Source organism: Phaseolus vulgaris, chromosome 2, assembly GCF_051622355.1.
Source record: "Phaseolus vulgaris cultivar YP4 chromosome 2, ASM5162235v1, whole genome shotgun sequence".
Taxonomy (NCBI): Eukaryota; Viridiplantae; Streptophyta; class Magnoliopsida; order Fabales; family Fabaceae; genus Phaseolus; species Phaseolus vulgaris.
The window spans coordinates 3,886,176-3,901,220 of NC_143499.1; the positions used below are offsets into that span (position 1 = coordinate 3,886,176).

Here is a 15,045-nt window from a genome sequence, read left to right on the forward strand (position 1 = left end):
GTAATCATTCTCGAATACCCTCGCTAGGGGTTTTAGTTCCAACTAGCAGCAAAAAGGCTTGAACACATAACTTCGTATTACTTAAGCAATTTAGAAAAGAGACTTTTCCACGTCAACAAAGTCCAACGATGAAAAGGGAGGGTACCCGCATTTAGACAAATGTGCTTAAAACGTGCAGCGAAAATGTTTTTTTTTAACAGAAATGGTACAATTTGATAAGAAAATTATGAGATTTTGAAAAAAATATTCATAACCTGGTATCATCGGAACACAACTTCATGAGAAGAGTTTGAATTTATAAAAAAAAAATTAATTATCTTTTTCGTCCCTATATTTATAGCCAATAGTCAATTTGGTACCGTGATTTTTAAAAAATTCAATTTGGTCCCTAAGTTTTCTAAAATGTATTCACTGTCAGCCAGGGTTGAATGGAAGACTCGTTTGTGTGTGAAACTGTTTGATTTTTTTCCTAAGTGAATACTCATCTGTTTGACGTGAAATTTGTGGCGTTTTATCCCAAATTCAATCTAGATTCTTACGTGAAATTTCAGAAAAAAATTATTCCGGGACAATTTATCTGAAATTTTGTAAAAAACCAAAGCTATCCTCTAGCAAAATTTGTGAAATTTCGCCATACTTTCTGCAATTTTATTCTGTGTTAAAAAATTGCGTTGAAAAATTCACACAAGCACTTTCTTGTGTTGTTTGCACCCTGCGAAGGAGACACGTCCATAATCAAATCACAAAAAGGAGATATAGGGAAGAAAAGCTAGGACATTTTGTTTTCGGAAAACCGGTTTTGTTCACTCTCGGTCTGTGTCTTACAATGCCCTATTCCTTGGGTCTTTAGGTCTGAAAATTTTACCAGACATTCTTCATTGTCTGTATTGATTTTTGGCTGAAATTTGAGCCCCAGATTCGTCCCACAAGATTTTCAATACATTTTCTATTCATCATTGCCAAGGTTGAAAGCAAGGCTTGTTTGTGTGTGAAATTGTTTGATTTTTTTTCCTAGGTGAATACTCATCTGTTTGACGTGAAATTTGTGGCGTTTTGTCCCAAATTCAGTCATATTCTTTCGTGGAATTTCAGGAAAAAATTATTTCGGGACAATTTTTCTGAAATTTTGTGAAAAACCAAGGCTATCCTCCACATTAAAGTTTAAAGTTTTTTTCCTGGGTATTTCTTTCTGGAGTTGGAGTACAAGTGTCGAACACAGAACCGCTGCACTGCCCCAGGTATGAGCTCTTGAATGGCAGGCAACAAACCCTATAAAAAATCAGATATAAAATAGTTAAATGAAAATTATAAACAGACAAAATCAACAATTGACAGCAAAGAATATACCTTTTGTTGGTCAGACATGAAAGTGATGCCTTCACATACATGTACACCCCCAACATCTTCAATTAAAAGCTGCAAAAACCAGGTCCAAGAATCTTTGCATTCAACCTCAACCACAGCATATGCTAGAGGTAGCATCTGATCATTTGGGTCACTCCCAATTGCTGTCAGCAGTTCACCACCATAAAAGCCTTTCAAGAAGCACCCATCCAAAGCAATTATGGGCCTACAAGATATAAAGTTATCCTTGCAGGCTTTTAAGCACACATAAAATCTGTTAAAATTTTTGAATCTATTCATGTCTTCAACTTTGACTTTCACTGTAGACCCCGGATTTGCACGCATAAGCTCATGTGCATAGTCATAAATTCATTTGTACTACTCTTGAAATGAACCTTGGACATTCTTCAACGCCATCGCCATTGCCCGTTGAGCTTTTGACTTACTTATACTTGTGTTCCATTTTCTAACAGTTTTATTCCTTACGTCATTAATTCTCAATTTTGAATTTTGACTTAAAGAAGTCTCCAACCTTCCACTCAACCATTTAGTGCTCAACAAATCAACCTTAAACTGCCTAGCACAGATATGCACATCATTTAGTTTTCTTAACTGCCAACAGCTTGTTGAGGGTAAGAACCCACAATATGCATACCATTCACATTGTCCTTGTGCTCCAATACAACGCACACGAACTCTCGAATTATCATTTTTTACTAATTTCAAATTCCTCCCTGAATGGACAACATAAGTTCTAATGGCATCTTTAAATGCTTCCTTATCTGTAAAATAGGTACCCAAATCCTACGAAAAATCTGCCATGTTTTTTGGCATTACAAAGGATGGAAATTTACCACCTGTCCTAATATCCTCATCACCATCTTCAAATTCGTCCATGCTGTCTAACTCTTCTGATTCCCAATCTGTATCTGACAGCCCTCTATCATTCACAAAGGTTCCTTCACTTTCATCGTCATCAACACCCAAATCATGCAAATCATCTGTACAATTTGGTTCTAAACCTTCAATAGGATTATTGGCCCGCCTTTTACTTCGGCGTCTATGCCTAACCTCGCCTTTAATTGTAGTACCCTCACCCTTATCTGTAGAACCCTCACACTCACCGTCACCCTCATCCTCACCCTCACCCTCACCCTCACCGTCAACCTCACCCTTATCTCTAGTACCCTCACTCTGAACTTCAATTTCACCTTCAATAAATTCAACTTCCCTTAACCAAGAAGAATCTTCTGAAGCATGCCCACCACCATGACCTTCATCCTCCTCATCATCTTCCTCACCCACACCTTCCGTACCATGATGCTCACCAATGTCCACACCACCACCATCTTCAACATTAGGTTCAACACCTTCGGGTTCCACACCACCACCATACTCAACATTATGTTCAAGACCTTCGGGACCACCACCATCCTCAACATCAGCTTCAACACCTTCGACTTCCACTCCATCACCTAAAACCAACATCACTTCTGCATCTGAAACAACATGCACTAAAAATAAATGAACTTCACCATGTGTATTTGCAATTTTCAGCATTTCTATTGCACCACCATCATCAACCAGAACCTCCAATGTATTTTCTAACTCTTCACAACCTCCACGTGAATACCACATCTCCTGTATTGATATAAACCCCATCTCCTTTAGGATGCCAACTATTTCAAAGTAACTCCATCTATCACTGTCACATGACCATGTTGATGTATCACCACCAACATATCTCGCATCACAAAATATCCCACTATGGTGGACCACAAGTTGAAAATAACCTTCTTTCATGATATGAACTTTATAAAAGGTATTCCTGTGAAATATAAATATACATATGACCACAAATAACAAACAAATAACAAACCAAACCTTCACTTAAATGTTGGACCACACATCACAAAATTATGTCAGAGACCAAATGTTGGACCACACATAAAAAATTGTTGCACATGGTGGACCCTACATCATAAACAACTCTGTATATGTTCTCTAAAAGTAATAAAAAACAGAACCACTCTGAAACTAAGTAAAAAATTACTAACCTTATAAAGGAGCAACCACAAAACGACACCACGGTCTGGATCGCAATCGCTGCCCCTTCACCACCTCTGGACCGCACCACATAATCGCTCCTCCAAATCGACCATGGGAACGCAGCTCACCATCGTAACTCACGATCGCACCACAAAGTCGAATGAGGGGAGCACACCTCCGAATGGAATCGAAGCAGGGAAGCGCACCACAAAATCCAACCAGTGGAGCAATCCTCGTATCAGAAACCCTAAATCAGAAATTCGAAATCCCCAATTTGAATAACCTAAACCCTAATTCAGTATTCACCAAAGTAATGTAAGCACAATCCACGTAATTTACACGTGTCTGCCACATAAGCACCACTTAACGCTGTTTGGTGATATTTAACAGAAATGACCATTTTGAATACATTTTAGAAAACTTAGGGACCAAATTGAATTTTTAAAAAATCATTGTACCAAATTGACTATTGGCTATAAATATAGGGACGAAAAAGGTAATTAAAAAAAAATGTGTTTAGTATGACTTTAGTTGGAAGAAAGAAGTTGTATATAGGGTTGTAAAAGTAAAATCAGATTACACTATTTTTATATTTAAACTAAAAATTATGGTGCATTTACATTGTCTTTTATGAGATTATTTCATTGTTAATTTTCATATTAATACATACAGTTTTATATAAAAAAATATTAATATGTTAACATTAATTTTTTATACAAAATATTATTCTAGAGATGTAAATTTTTTATCTACAAGTTATTTAAAAAAACAAGACTAATAGGTAATTTTTATAAAAGTTATAATAAAAATAAATTATTAAAAATATATAAATTATTATAAGGATGGTGAGACATGAAAATTAATATTTGTGTGATGGTGAAAAAAACAAGCTATAAATTCACATAGTAAAATAAAAATAGTTGTTTTTATTTACTTCGTCAATAAAAATATTATTCTTGACTTATTTGAGATTGGTTCGTCCATTTTTTTATGGAGATGAGTATTTTTTTTTAATTAATGTGTTGCATCATGAGGTCTGATATAAATTTGGTCTGACCAATAATTCCATTTAGAATTGGATGAAATTAAATATCACAAGTTTTGTAAATATTGTGGACACTTTACCTTGGAGAAAAATTACCTATGACAAAACAAGATAATAATAACACAAGGATAAGATAAACATATAACTTAAACTCCTCATAATCACATCATCATTTACTTGATTTAATTTTGTATAAACGACAAGAACAACAATGATGATTCACATTATCTTCTTTTGACTATCATCCTTTGTAAAGACCTATAAGTCAAACAAGAAGACGGTCTTCTCACACTTTCTCAAATAGAGAAATTACTTGATGTAATAAATCAATGTTCATATTATAATTTATTTATAATTTGCATTATTAACTTTTCATCATTCTTCATTTTGTGGTAAAAAAATTAATTTTAATTTTTTATAAATTTTTCACATTTAATTACTATTTTATATACTTTTAATGTATATTTTTTTATATTTTCAATGTATTTTTTTTATAACTTTTTAAAAAACAATACACATTTCTCTTATTTATTTTCTAATTGCACAATATTAATTTTTAATTTCATAATTAATATTTGTATATAATTTTTTTATACTAAAATATCAATATTTTTTTTAAACAATACAAGATCTTATGTAGAAGTTGTGTAAACTTACCGTGAATATTATCGCATTAAAATTGTGTCATGACATGATTTTATTTTTAAAAAATCAATTAAAATTAATCAATTATATATGAAACAACTTCATTTGAAAAAAATATCGTTTTCCATACTTCAAACTCATGTTAACACATACACCATTTGTTTTACATTGAAGTTGTGAGATGAAGTATGAGTTAGTCATATGAGTATTTTTTAAAAAATAATATGTAAATTTCAATCATTTTACATAAAATCTCACCAATTCAGTTAAAGTACCTATATTTAAGTTACATGTTGATTCTCTTTGCACTAATATATATTCTTTTGTAAAATAAAATTTTTGTATCATTCAACATTTTCCTAAACAACATTAGAAGAACAAAAAGAATAGTTGAAAAGAAAAATCAGTTATAGTAGAATTTGGGACAAAATAAAACAACAGAAAAAGATAAGGAATGAGTTGGAGAATCAAACGCCAGGAAAGAGAAGAACCAATGATTAAGAAACAAATAACACGCAAGAAGGTATGAGAACAAGTTCTTCTCTTTCCGCGTGTTCTGTGGAAGAGAGAGAGTGTGGCAAAAAGGGGGTCCCCCAAATTGATCAACCTTTGAAAAGAAAATGATTGTTCAACCCTGATTTCAAGCAATTGATAATGATGGGTTTTGTGAGATCTAATCCGAACATGAATACAAAGCAGCAATTGTTGAGGTTTTTGTTCTATTTGATGTCTCTGTTTCCACAACTATTGCATCTCCTCCAAATGTTTTGCTTCAAATTCAACAGCTTTCGGAAAGGGATAAACAACACTCTCATCACTCTACCACAAGCCTTTTCACTTTCCTCTCCGCTTCCCCAATGGCCTCAAGGTTATTATTCCCCAAAACACTCTTCATAAATCTTCTAAACTTGCTATTTCATATATTTTCATTATTATATATTTTTCTCAATACCATGATTTTACTGTTGTTTTTCTTTAAATCAGTATTTTTTAGGAAGTTGAGTGCCTGTAGTATATTTTGGAGTCAAAACTTGGATGCAGGTTGTTAAGTGATGTTAGTGTTGTGCTTTGATCAGAATTGAATGTACTATGAACATTTTTCATGGACTATGTGATAAAACTTCTATTTTAGTTAGAGAATAGTACAAAAAAAAGTAAGGCACTGTATAATATGTGTACTGTCTGTAAAAACTATACAAAGGTAATATTGGGCATGTTTCAGTTACTTGTATCTACATTAATGATTAATCCATGCCGTGATTTTGTGTATGTAGTCACAGGACAAGATTTTGCTTCTGGAATTGTAAACCTTGGTGAAATAGAAGTGCGCAAGGTCACTGGGTTTGAGTTTGTTTGGAACAGCAACATTGGAAAGCCTGTTGCATTCTATAAACCTGTGGGAATACCAGATGGGTTCCATGTCCTTGGTCACTATTGTCAGCCAAGCGACAAGCCGTTATGGGGTTTTGTGCTTGTTGTTAGGGAAGTGGAAGCTGTCTCATCTGAAAGAAGTAACTATGACAAGTTACCAGCTTTGAAGAACCCTCTTGATTATATGTTGGTATGGTGTTCCAATGCAGGAAGAAGGGAATTGGCAATTGGTTGTGCATACTTTTGGGTGCCTCAGCCTCCTGAAGGTTACAGTGCCCTTGGCTACTTGGTTACTAACAGGCCTGAGAAGCCCAATTTGGATGAAATGATTTGTGTTCGTGCCGACCTCACTGATAAGTATCAACCTTACCGGCTGATGCTTGATGCTACTTCAGTAAATCCTGAGTTTCCATTTCAGGTGTGGAGTTTGAGACCTTGTGACCGTGGCATGCTGGGAAAAGGAGTTTCAGTAGGGACTTTTTTCTGCACTAGTCATTGGAACAAGGGAGAAGAGCTACCTGTTGTGTGCTTAAAGAACTTGAATCCTATGCTACCTGCAATGCCACACCTCCACCAAATACACGCACTTGTACAGCACTATGGTCCTACTGTTTTCTTTCATCCTAAGGAAGTTTACTTGCCCTCTTCTGTTGATTGGTTTTTCAATAACGGAGCCTTGTTGTACAGAAAGGGCGTGAGTAAAGGAGAGGCCATTGATGCTGCTGGCTCAAATTTGCCAGGTGGGGGAACTAATGATGGGGAGTTTTGGATAGATTTGCCAAGTGATGATAGAAGGGATTTTGTCAAACATGGGGACTTGAATAGTGCTAAGCTTTATGTTCATGTGAAGCCTGCTCTTGGTGGAACTTTTACTGATATTGCTATGTGGGTGTTTTGCCCTTTCAATGGACCGTCTACTCTGAAAATTGGAATTACAAGTAGGGCTTTTACCAGGGTCGGAGAGCATGTTTCTGACTGGGAGCATTTTACACTTCGTGTATGCAACTTCTCTGGAGAGTTGTGGAGTATATATTTCTCACAGCACAGTGGTGGTAAATGGGTGGATGCCTATGAACTGGAGTATATTAATGGCAATAAAGCTATCGTCTACGCATCAAAAAGTGGACATGCAAGTTACCCCCACCCTGGAACATATATCCAAGGGTCTTCAAAACTTGGGATTGGTATTAGGAATGATGCTGGTCGTAGTGATTTGTACGTGGATTCCAGTGTTCAATACGAGATTGTTGCAGCTGAGTATCTGGGAGATGCTGTCACAGAGCCTCAGTGGTTGCAGTTTATGAGACAGTGGGGTCCTAAAATTTGTTATGATTCGAAAACTGAGTTAGATAAGATAATTAACACTCTACCTCGGGGGCTTCGAAATCCATTTGTTAACCTGATTAAAAAACTTCCAGTGGAGCTGTATGGTGAGGAAGGTCCTACAGGGCCAAAAGAGAAAAATAACTGGATAGGAGATGAAAGATGGTGAGAACTTGTATGAAACAAATTGGTCACATCGACAAGTTCTTTTTTTCTGGGCCAGAATGTTGTAACTATATGTTGTTGTTCGTAATATATATATATATATATATACATAGAGAGAGAGAAGTTATATATATACTTCTACATATTGACACTCTGCTCCACTACACAATCTCTAATTGATTATATAAAAAAATAGTATTTTTATCATTTCATAAAAAAAAATAGTCAAAGAAAGAGGATTGTATGGTGGAGTAAGATTGTTAATGTATTTTTCTACTTGTACTTTAGTTTTTGGGTGAGACTTCTGTTATTTTTATGGGATTTGGAGAGGATAGAAAGTTCAAAATTAGGATTTGTTGTGTGGACATGTGTGTTACACGAGAGTTGTTGTAGTGATAGTGTTTGTGATATCCTACAATGATTTGTTATCCATACCAAAAAATAATTTGGCATGAGTGTAGTTGATTCAATGAAAATTATTGCACTTTGCTTGTGTTTGGTGCATGTCAAATAAAAATAGACAGATAAATAGCTCTACATTTAAGTCCAGACTAAATATTGCTTAATAAAAATGTGATGATGTGAATAATTTCAGAAGGTAAAAAAACCAAAAAGTGTATGAAATGTGCTCTCGTTGAGAGTCGAACTCAAGACCTCCCGCTTACTAAACGGGTGCTCTAACCAACTGAGCTACGAGAGCAACTTTTTTATTCTACTAAACTTTAAGTATACAACAACAGTTTTTTTATTGTAGGCAATAAGAAACAATTTTAGGAAATATGTAAATTAGAATTTATGGTACTTGATATTTTTAAATAAAAGCTTTCATGGTACTTGATATTTATTTGTTGATTTATTACTGTCAATCTTGTTCAATTTAAGGACAATATTATGTAGATGTTTGTTACCTATTATTACTCGTATTTAACTTTGGTCTTTGGTAGATTATCTATAATTAAATCCGTTTTTTACTTCTCAATCAAATACCAACGTTTGTTTGTTAGTGTTGAATATGGATTCAACAATTATGAAGGGAATTAAATCATAATGCTATTGAATTCTTCCACCATTTTCAAGGCATTTAAAGTACCAAAGAAGGAAATATTTGGCATGACAAAATATTATTGTTTTTATTACATATATTTTCTTTGAAACATTTATATAATCTTATATACATATATTCTCTTTAACTTTCTACACATTCAATAAAAAAAAATATTTCTTTTCTTTCATTTTCTTCTTTATCAAGCAAACTAAAAAATCATCTTATTTTCTAAACTTTTTTAGAATCCTTTTACTTTCTTTTCCTCGTAAAACAACATACCCAACAAGAAAATAATTAAATAGTAATCAAATTCAAGGAGCAAAATAATTAATCACTATATTAACTAAATTTAGAGACTATTTTATAAATTAAAAAATTATTAGTATCTAAAATAATTTCTATTATTAATAAAATATTATAAAATAATTTATAGATTGGTATCTAACTATTAACTACCAAGATTTTAGTTACTGACTACTTAGGTTCTAAATTAGTCTCTTAAAAACTAATTTAAAACCTAAGTAGTTAGTAGTTAAAACCTTAATAACTAATAGTTAAATACAAATTTAGAAATTACTTTATAATTTTTATTAATAATAAAAACCACATTCGATATCAATAATTTTTTAGTTTCTAAATTAGTATATAATTTAGTCAATATAATAACTAATTACTTTTGGTCTCTAAACTTAATTTCTATTTAATGATGATTTTCTGGTAGGGATAACTTTTCTTAAAAAACTATCATTTAAAAGTCAAGTTCCACGAGGCTTGAATTATTGTCATAAAAAATGGCAAAATGAGTACAATATTATATCTTAACATTTCACATCACAACAATCTGAAGCAGACCATGAAACTAATGTAATACATTATCAGTAAATATTTGTATAAGAACATAAATTGTAGGAAAAATCGAAGAAGTAGCATACCATTAGATAATTTCACAAGCTTAATATTTTAGATCGTGTGTTGATATTTTGACACATCCTTGATTTATTAGGGATGAAGATTTAACATTACTCATTGGTCTAAAGTGAGCAACTCAGTTCAGAGAATCCAAATCTTAATTCTTTGGCATCAACTAAGGACCAGTTTTCAGCCACACAACAAAGGAAAAAGGGAAGGATCAGGGTAAATCATGTGAAAATGAATCAAAAGATACATGTCCACCATAAACAGGGGCATCAATATGACAATAGAATTCGTGAGATTGAAATTAGTTTTCATTCGTCACGCTCAAACTTCTATACACTGTGCAAAGTCTTATCACCTTCAAAGTCAAAGCATCTATCTACTTCATCAGGAATAGATAGAGGTAAGGTAACCTAATGCAACCCAAAAAATTTGATTACTTTTTTACAACATCCTTGAGTGAAACTGACCCTACACGTTGCTCAATGACAAAGGCTAAAATACCTGCACTATACAATACCCATAATGATGGAATGGTAAAATGAAGGTAACTTGTTTATGAACATTGAATAGTAAGATAGTTCAAACCTAGATTAGAAGGATGAGGTTCCTATTGAAGAGAACCCAGAAGCTCTTTTCTCCTTCAGAGTTGAAGCCAACCAATCCAGGCCCTCATAAAGGCCATCTCCTTTAAGGGCACAAGTGCCTTGTATGTGCCATTTTCTATTCTTTAGATCAAAGAGTCCTAGGCCTTCACATACTTCCATTGGCGTCATTGCTCCTCTCTACAGCAGAAAAAAAATATTAAGGCAAAACTCAACTTGTTTGACCAGAGTACTTTGTTCAGGAGTAAACGTCTGCTATTTTACATGATATCAAAGATTAATAATTTTATACAGCATACAATAAACCACAGAGAACAAAACAATTCCAAAATTTCATTTTTGACACCTTCTTTCTTGGTCTAGATTTCTAGCAAAAACATTTTATCAACACAAGTTAATTTCAGCCATCAACTTGTTACATATCTAGCAAAATATTTTCAATTCCACCCGTTCATAACCCCATCAAACACAAGCCTGCATTTGGCATGAATGATAGCATTATCCCCTCCTAATAACGGAAGAAGTAAAAACAGATATGGCTCCACTTATTATCGCAAAAAAGATGAGTTGAATTTTATACCAAGATGAAACCAAAGTTGTTAAGTGATTTTTTATGGTCCGGGCAGGCTATTTGGAGTATGGATTCATAGCTCTTACACTAAACGGTTTACTTCTGGTTATCTTTAGAGCTGTTGCATTATGTCTCTACCTGATCTAGTTCTAGCAAGGACCATGCTTCTAACCCTCTTCTCAAAGAGGCTTTAATATCATCACCCCAAAAGTTATATGAGCACATACAACTTATATGCTCTAGTTAGAGAAAGAGTGTTATAAGTACAAAATTAAGGCACAAATATTTTCTAATCAGGAATATATAAATTTTAATGTATTATTAGGAATGTTTTTATTTATTTCCCTATCATATCTTCATTAATAGAGGATACCAAATTTCCTCTATTTATTGTATTGATTTCATTTTCTGAATATAAATAAAACACTTGTAAGTTGTACTTCCCCAAAAACATATCATTTCAATTTAATGTCTCTCTATTTCCTAAAGTTTAACATCTGAAAAGTTTTATTATATTCACCTAGTGGGATAAGGTTTTTTTGTAGTTATTGCTGTTCTACACAGATTTAAGATAGCAGTAATAACATTTCAGAGACCTCCTAACTAATATCATGCGATTGTAATTGTTTCAATGAATTGATTAATACAAAACTTAACAGAAATTCTTACATCCTCTTGGTGTATTCAGTAAACAATGCAACCAATTACAAGCTTTGGCTGCTGTGCGATCTCCAGTCACAGAGATAACCCTAATATTAGCACGTGCAACTAAAAACACATAAAAAGGTAACAAAGACATACCAGGTCCTGTTTGTTGGCAAACACCAATATGACACTATTGAGCATAAATGGGTCATTTATGATTGTCTGCAAGTAATCCATGAATCAATTCAAAGTTTGACCAGAATGACATACAAAGACATTTATAAATGAAAGTGAAATTCATTTTATCACCTGAAACTCCTGCTTTGCTTTACCAATTCTCTCACGGTCCAGACTATCAACAACATAGATCTGCATAAATGATCACATCAACAAAAGTATCAACCTTGCTACCATATGCCCATATAAACCTTTCTTTCCAGCCCTACTGGCCTGATTAATGATGTTGAAATAAGGAATTTTTCACAAAACATGACGTAAATTTTCTTCCACTGAGATAAAAGCATGAGAATTAATTCTCACCAGGCCATCTGTGTTATTAAAGTAGTGCCTCCAAAGTGGCCTTAGCTTCTCTTGTCCCCCAACGTCCCAAACTGTGAAAATAACATTCTTATACTGAACTTTCTCCACATTGAAACCTGCAAGACAATTTAAGTTTATAAACCTAGAGAAACAATATATAGATCTATTTGCTAGCCGCAATTAACAAGTCATGTCAATACCATACAGACATTTAACAACTGTCACTAAAAAACTATTAACATGTCTATCTTTAGAGTTTGATGCAAATTATTAGGTTGCAATTATTGAAATCATAAACCACTAGAGAGAAAATTTAGAGAAAGCAAATATTGAGCAGAGACAACTACAATCGCAATACTCTGGCAGGTATGAAGAGTTGACATACTCAGACAATAACTGCCAGAGTATGTCAACTCTTCATACCTGCAATTTAAATCAAATTTATTAGGAAGTTGCATTAGATGTGATCTAGCCTACGTTAACTGCAGCCTCTTTGGGGGTTGTCTTAATTATAATTTCAAGGGGTGTGGTTTAATCTTACATTGACTAGTAATATAACTAAAATAGAATACACAAGCAGGGTACAAATCTTAATTTATAAGATGTTTAGTAGGGTTGAGTTAGGCTCTACATTTAATATCTAAGTAATTTTTTTGCTGAACTTTAGTTTGTTGTGCCAAACCCCTATTTTAGTATAATCTAACTACTGTACTCACAAACCATCTTCAAGAGAACAGAGAAGGGTTTTTTCAAGTTTAGTGGAGCAATCGAAGATCCCAAATTATGAAAACCGGTCCAGTTATTGACCCGGTTGAGAGATACTAGGTTAATGGTCGAACCATTGGGTCACTTATTGACTCCATTGACCCAATCTACATTAAAAAATATATTATATATATGTCTAACATAATTTAACAAATCCAACCCGAATTTAAATTTTTTATTATAATAAAGTATTAATATATGTAATAATAAATAAAGTTCAAGATAAAGTGATTTCATAGTTTAAATTTCAAAATACCATCATAGTAAAGTAATTATCCAAAATAAAGTTGTTAATAATAACATAAATCCATAAATAAAAAGTTAACCATACTATCAACTCCATAAATAAGTTTAAAAGGCAAACATATATATATATATATATATATATATATATATATATAAATGAAAAAAAAAAGATAAACTTGGACCAGGTCACCTAACTAGGTCATACCGGGTCAATTGCATAATCAGTCTGATCATAACCACCGAGTCGGCTTAAACCGGCTGGGTTTCATAACTATGCTAGAATCTCATCTAAGGGATAAAATAAAACCAATTCCTAAAACAAATAATAATCAAACAGAACTACATTAGCTCCAGTAGAAATGTGAGTCTGCTGCTTCAATCAAAGGAAGATAATTTGGCACCATATAAAAAACTATCCATTTATATTAATTAATCACCAAAATCCTTTTTATTTTCATTATCTTTTACCACTTTAAGGATATTGGCAAATAGAATATTTTCACTGACAGCACTTTTATAATCATGCTGTCAAGGATAAAAAAGAAGTTTGTGGTTCCAATCCCAAAACCAATACTTGCAAAACTAATTCCTTACAAAATATGAAAATGCACAGCAATTTGTGACTTTCATCCTCTGTCAGACAAGGAAAAACCACACCAATTTATTTCCAGCTCTAACTTTTGTTCACTACATTAATTGAAACTCCAAACACAGTTGCATGTATACGTCTGTATTGATTCACTACATTTGTAACCATTGCTAGTAGATATTTTTTTTTCTGACAATCATTCAAGAGGGGAAATTCTCTTTTCATCCCAACAAACTTATTCCTACAAAACTCAGTTCTATTGTAAGAAAAAAGCTTCCCAAGTCAATACAAAGTCAAGGGAGAAAACATACAGCTCTGCTAAAATCAAATTTACCCAATCAAAGAACAAAAACAAAGCAGAAAACCAAGCAAGAGAGAATTTAAGGAAGAACAAGCATGCTTTGGGATTTTGCAAATAAATAAATAAAAAAACAGTAAAAATTATAAAATTAGACCCAATCAATCCACCAACCAATTGTAGGAACAGTGGATAAAACTTCTCCAATGTGAAGCTTGTAAAGTATAGTTGTTTTGCCAGCAGCATCAAGACCAAGCATCACAACCTGAACAATTGGATCAGTGAAACACCAAATAATTGAGTTTAGAAATTAACATTTAACAGGCACAAGAAGAATAATCAAAAAGGGTTGTTAGAAATTACCCTCATGTCCGTGTTGCCGAAGAAGGTGTCGAAGAGCTTCCGAAAAGCTTGACCCATGCCGGTGCTTGTGTGTGAGAATCTATCAGGTTGTGAAAGCTGCGAAATTTCAATTTGGGTTTTGGTCGATTTTGCAAATTGAGCTGAGAATAAAAGAGAGTTTCTGTCAACTCTGAACAATCAAACCAATTTTTCTGCCTTTTAGATTTTTCCTTCCTTCCAAGAATTTTCTCCCTATGTAAGCACCAAAAAACAAACCAAAACTCACTTTGAATTGAAATTGAAATTCGAAACAAAACAAATACACTACACTTTTTGTTTATATTTAAACTAAAAAATATTTTATACAAAAAATGTTTTTGATTGAGCTTTTTATCGTTTATTTCTATCATAACATCACGCACTGTAAAATTACTACTTAAAAATAGTATTCTGCTTAATTTATTCTATAATATTAATAATAACCAAGATTATAGCAAATCGTGTGAGTAAAATAAATATGATCATAACATAAAAAGAAAATT

The 15,045-nt window shown here is 33.0% G+C and overlaps 2 protein-coding genes, 1 non-coding gene and 1 pseudogene across 4 annotated transcripts; 1 reads left to right on the forward strand and 3 right to left on the reverse strand.

The window, feature by feature from the left end:
- Positions 1-1,068: 1,068 nt before the first annotated feature.
- Positions 1,069-3,006, reverse strand: LOC150028944 (uncharacterized; annotated as a pseudogene).
- Positions 3,007-5,512: 2,506 nt separating this feature from the next.
- On the forward strand, positions 5,513-8,440 carry LOC137810305 (hypothetical protein At1g04090). The gene is made up of 2 exons (XM_068611497.2): positions 5,513-5,951; positions 6,358-8,440. The coding sequence occupies exons 1-2, from the start codon at positions 5,738-5,740 to the stop codon at positions 7,944-7,946; spliced, it is 1,803 nt and encodes a 600-aa protein (XP_068467598.1). The 5' UTR covers positions 5,513-5,737; the 3' UTR covers positions 7,947-8,440.
- A 128-nt stretch (positions 8,441-8,568) lies between these two features.
- Positions 8,569-8,642, reverse strand: TRNAT-AGU (transfer RNA threonine (anticodon AGU)). Its single transcript has one exon. It is a non-coding gene; the product is annotated as a tRNA-Thr (tRNA).
- Positions 8,643-10,131: 1,489 nt separating this feature from the next.
- Positions 10,132-14,838, reverse strand: LOC137810306 (uncharacterized). Of its 2 annotated transcripts, XM_068611499.1 has the most exons (7): positions 14,525-14,838; positions 14,336-14,426; positions 12,264-12,379; positions 12,033-12,092; positions 11,880-11,945; positions 10,491-10,687; positions 10,132-10,406 (listed from the first exon to the last, which is right to left on the reverse strand). In XM_068611499.1, the coding sequence occupies exons 1-6, from the start codon at positions 14,579-14,581 to the stop codon at positions 10,496-10,498; spliced, it is 582 nt and encodes a 193-aa protein (XP_068467600.1). In that variant the 5' UTR covers positions 14,582-14,838; the 3' UTR covers positions 10,132-10,406; positions 10,491-10,495. The 2 variants fall into 2 exon arrangements, with proteins under 2 accessions (XP_068467600.1, XP_068467599.1); XM_068611498.1 differs by having other exon boundaries at positions 10,132-10,687; positions 14,525-14,823.
- Between the last annotated feature and the right edge of the window lie 207 nt (positions 14,839-15,045).

Coding starts and splice junctions, on each gene's coding strand:
- LOC137810305 (XM_068611497.2), top strand. CDS start 5,738: ATGATGGGTTTTGTGAGATCTAATCCGAACATGAATACAAAGCAGCAA. Junction 5,952..6,357: donor GCTTCCCCAATGGCCTCAAG/GTTATTATTCCC, acceptor TTGTGTATGTAG/TCACAGGACAAGATTTTGCT.
- LOC137810306 (XM_068611499.1), bottom strand. CDS start 14,581: ATGGGTCAAGCTTTTCGGAAGCTCTTCGACACCTTCTTCGGCAACACG. Junction 14,427..14,524: donor TCGGCAACACGGACATGAGG/GTAATTTCTAAC, acceptor CCAATTGTTCAG/GTTGTGATGCTTGGTCTTGA. Junction 12,380..14,335: donor ATCCACTGTTCCTACAATTG/GTTGGTGGATTG, acceptor ATTGTCTTGCAG/GTTTCAATGTGGAGAAAGTT.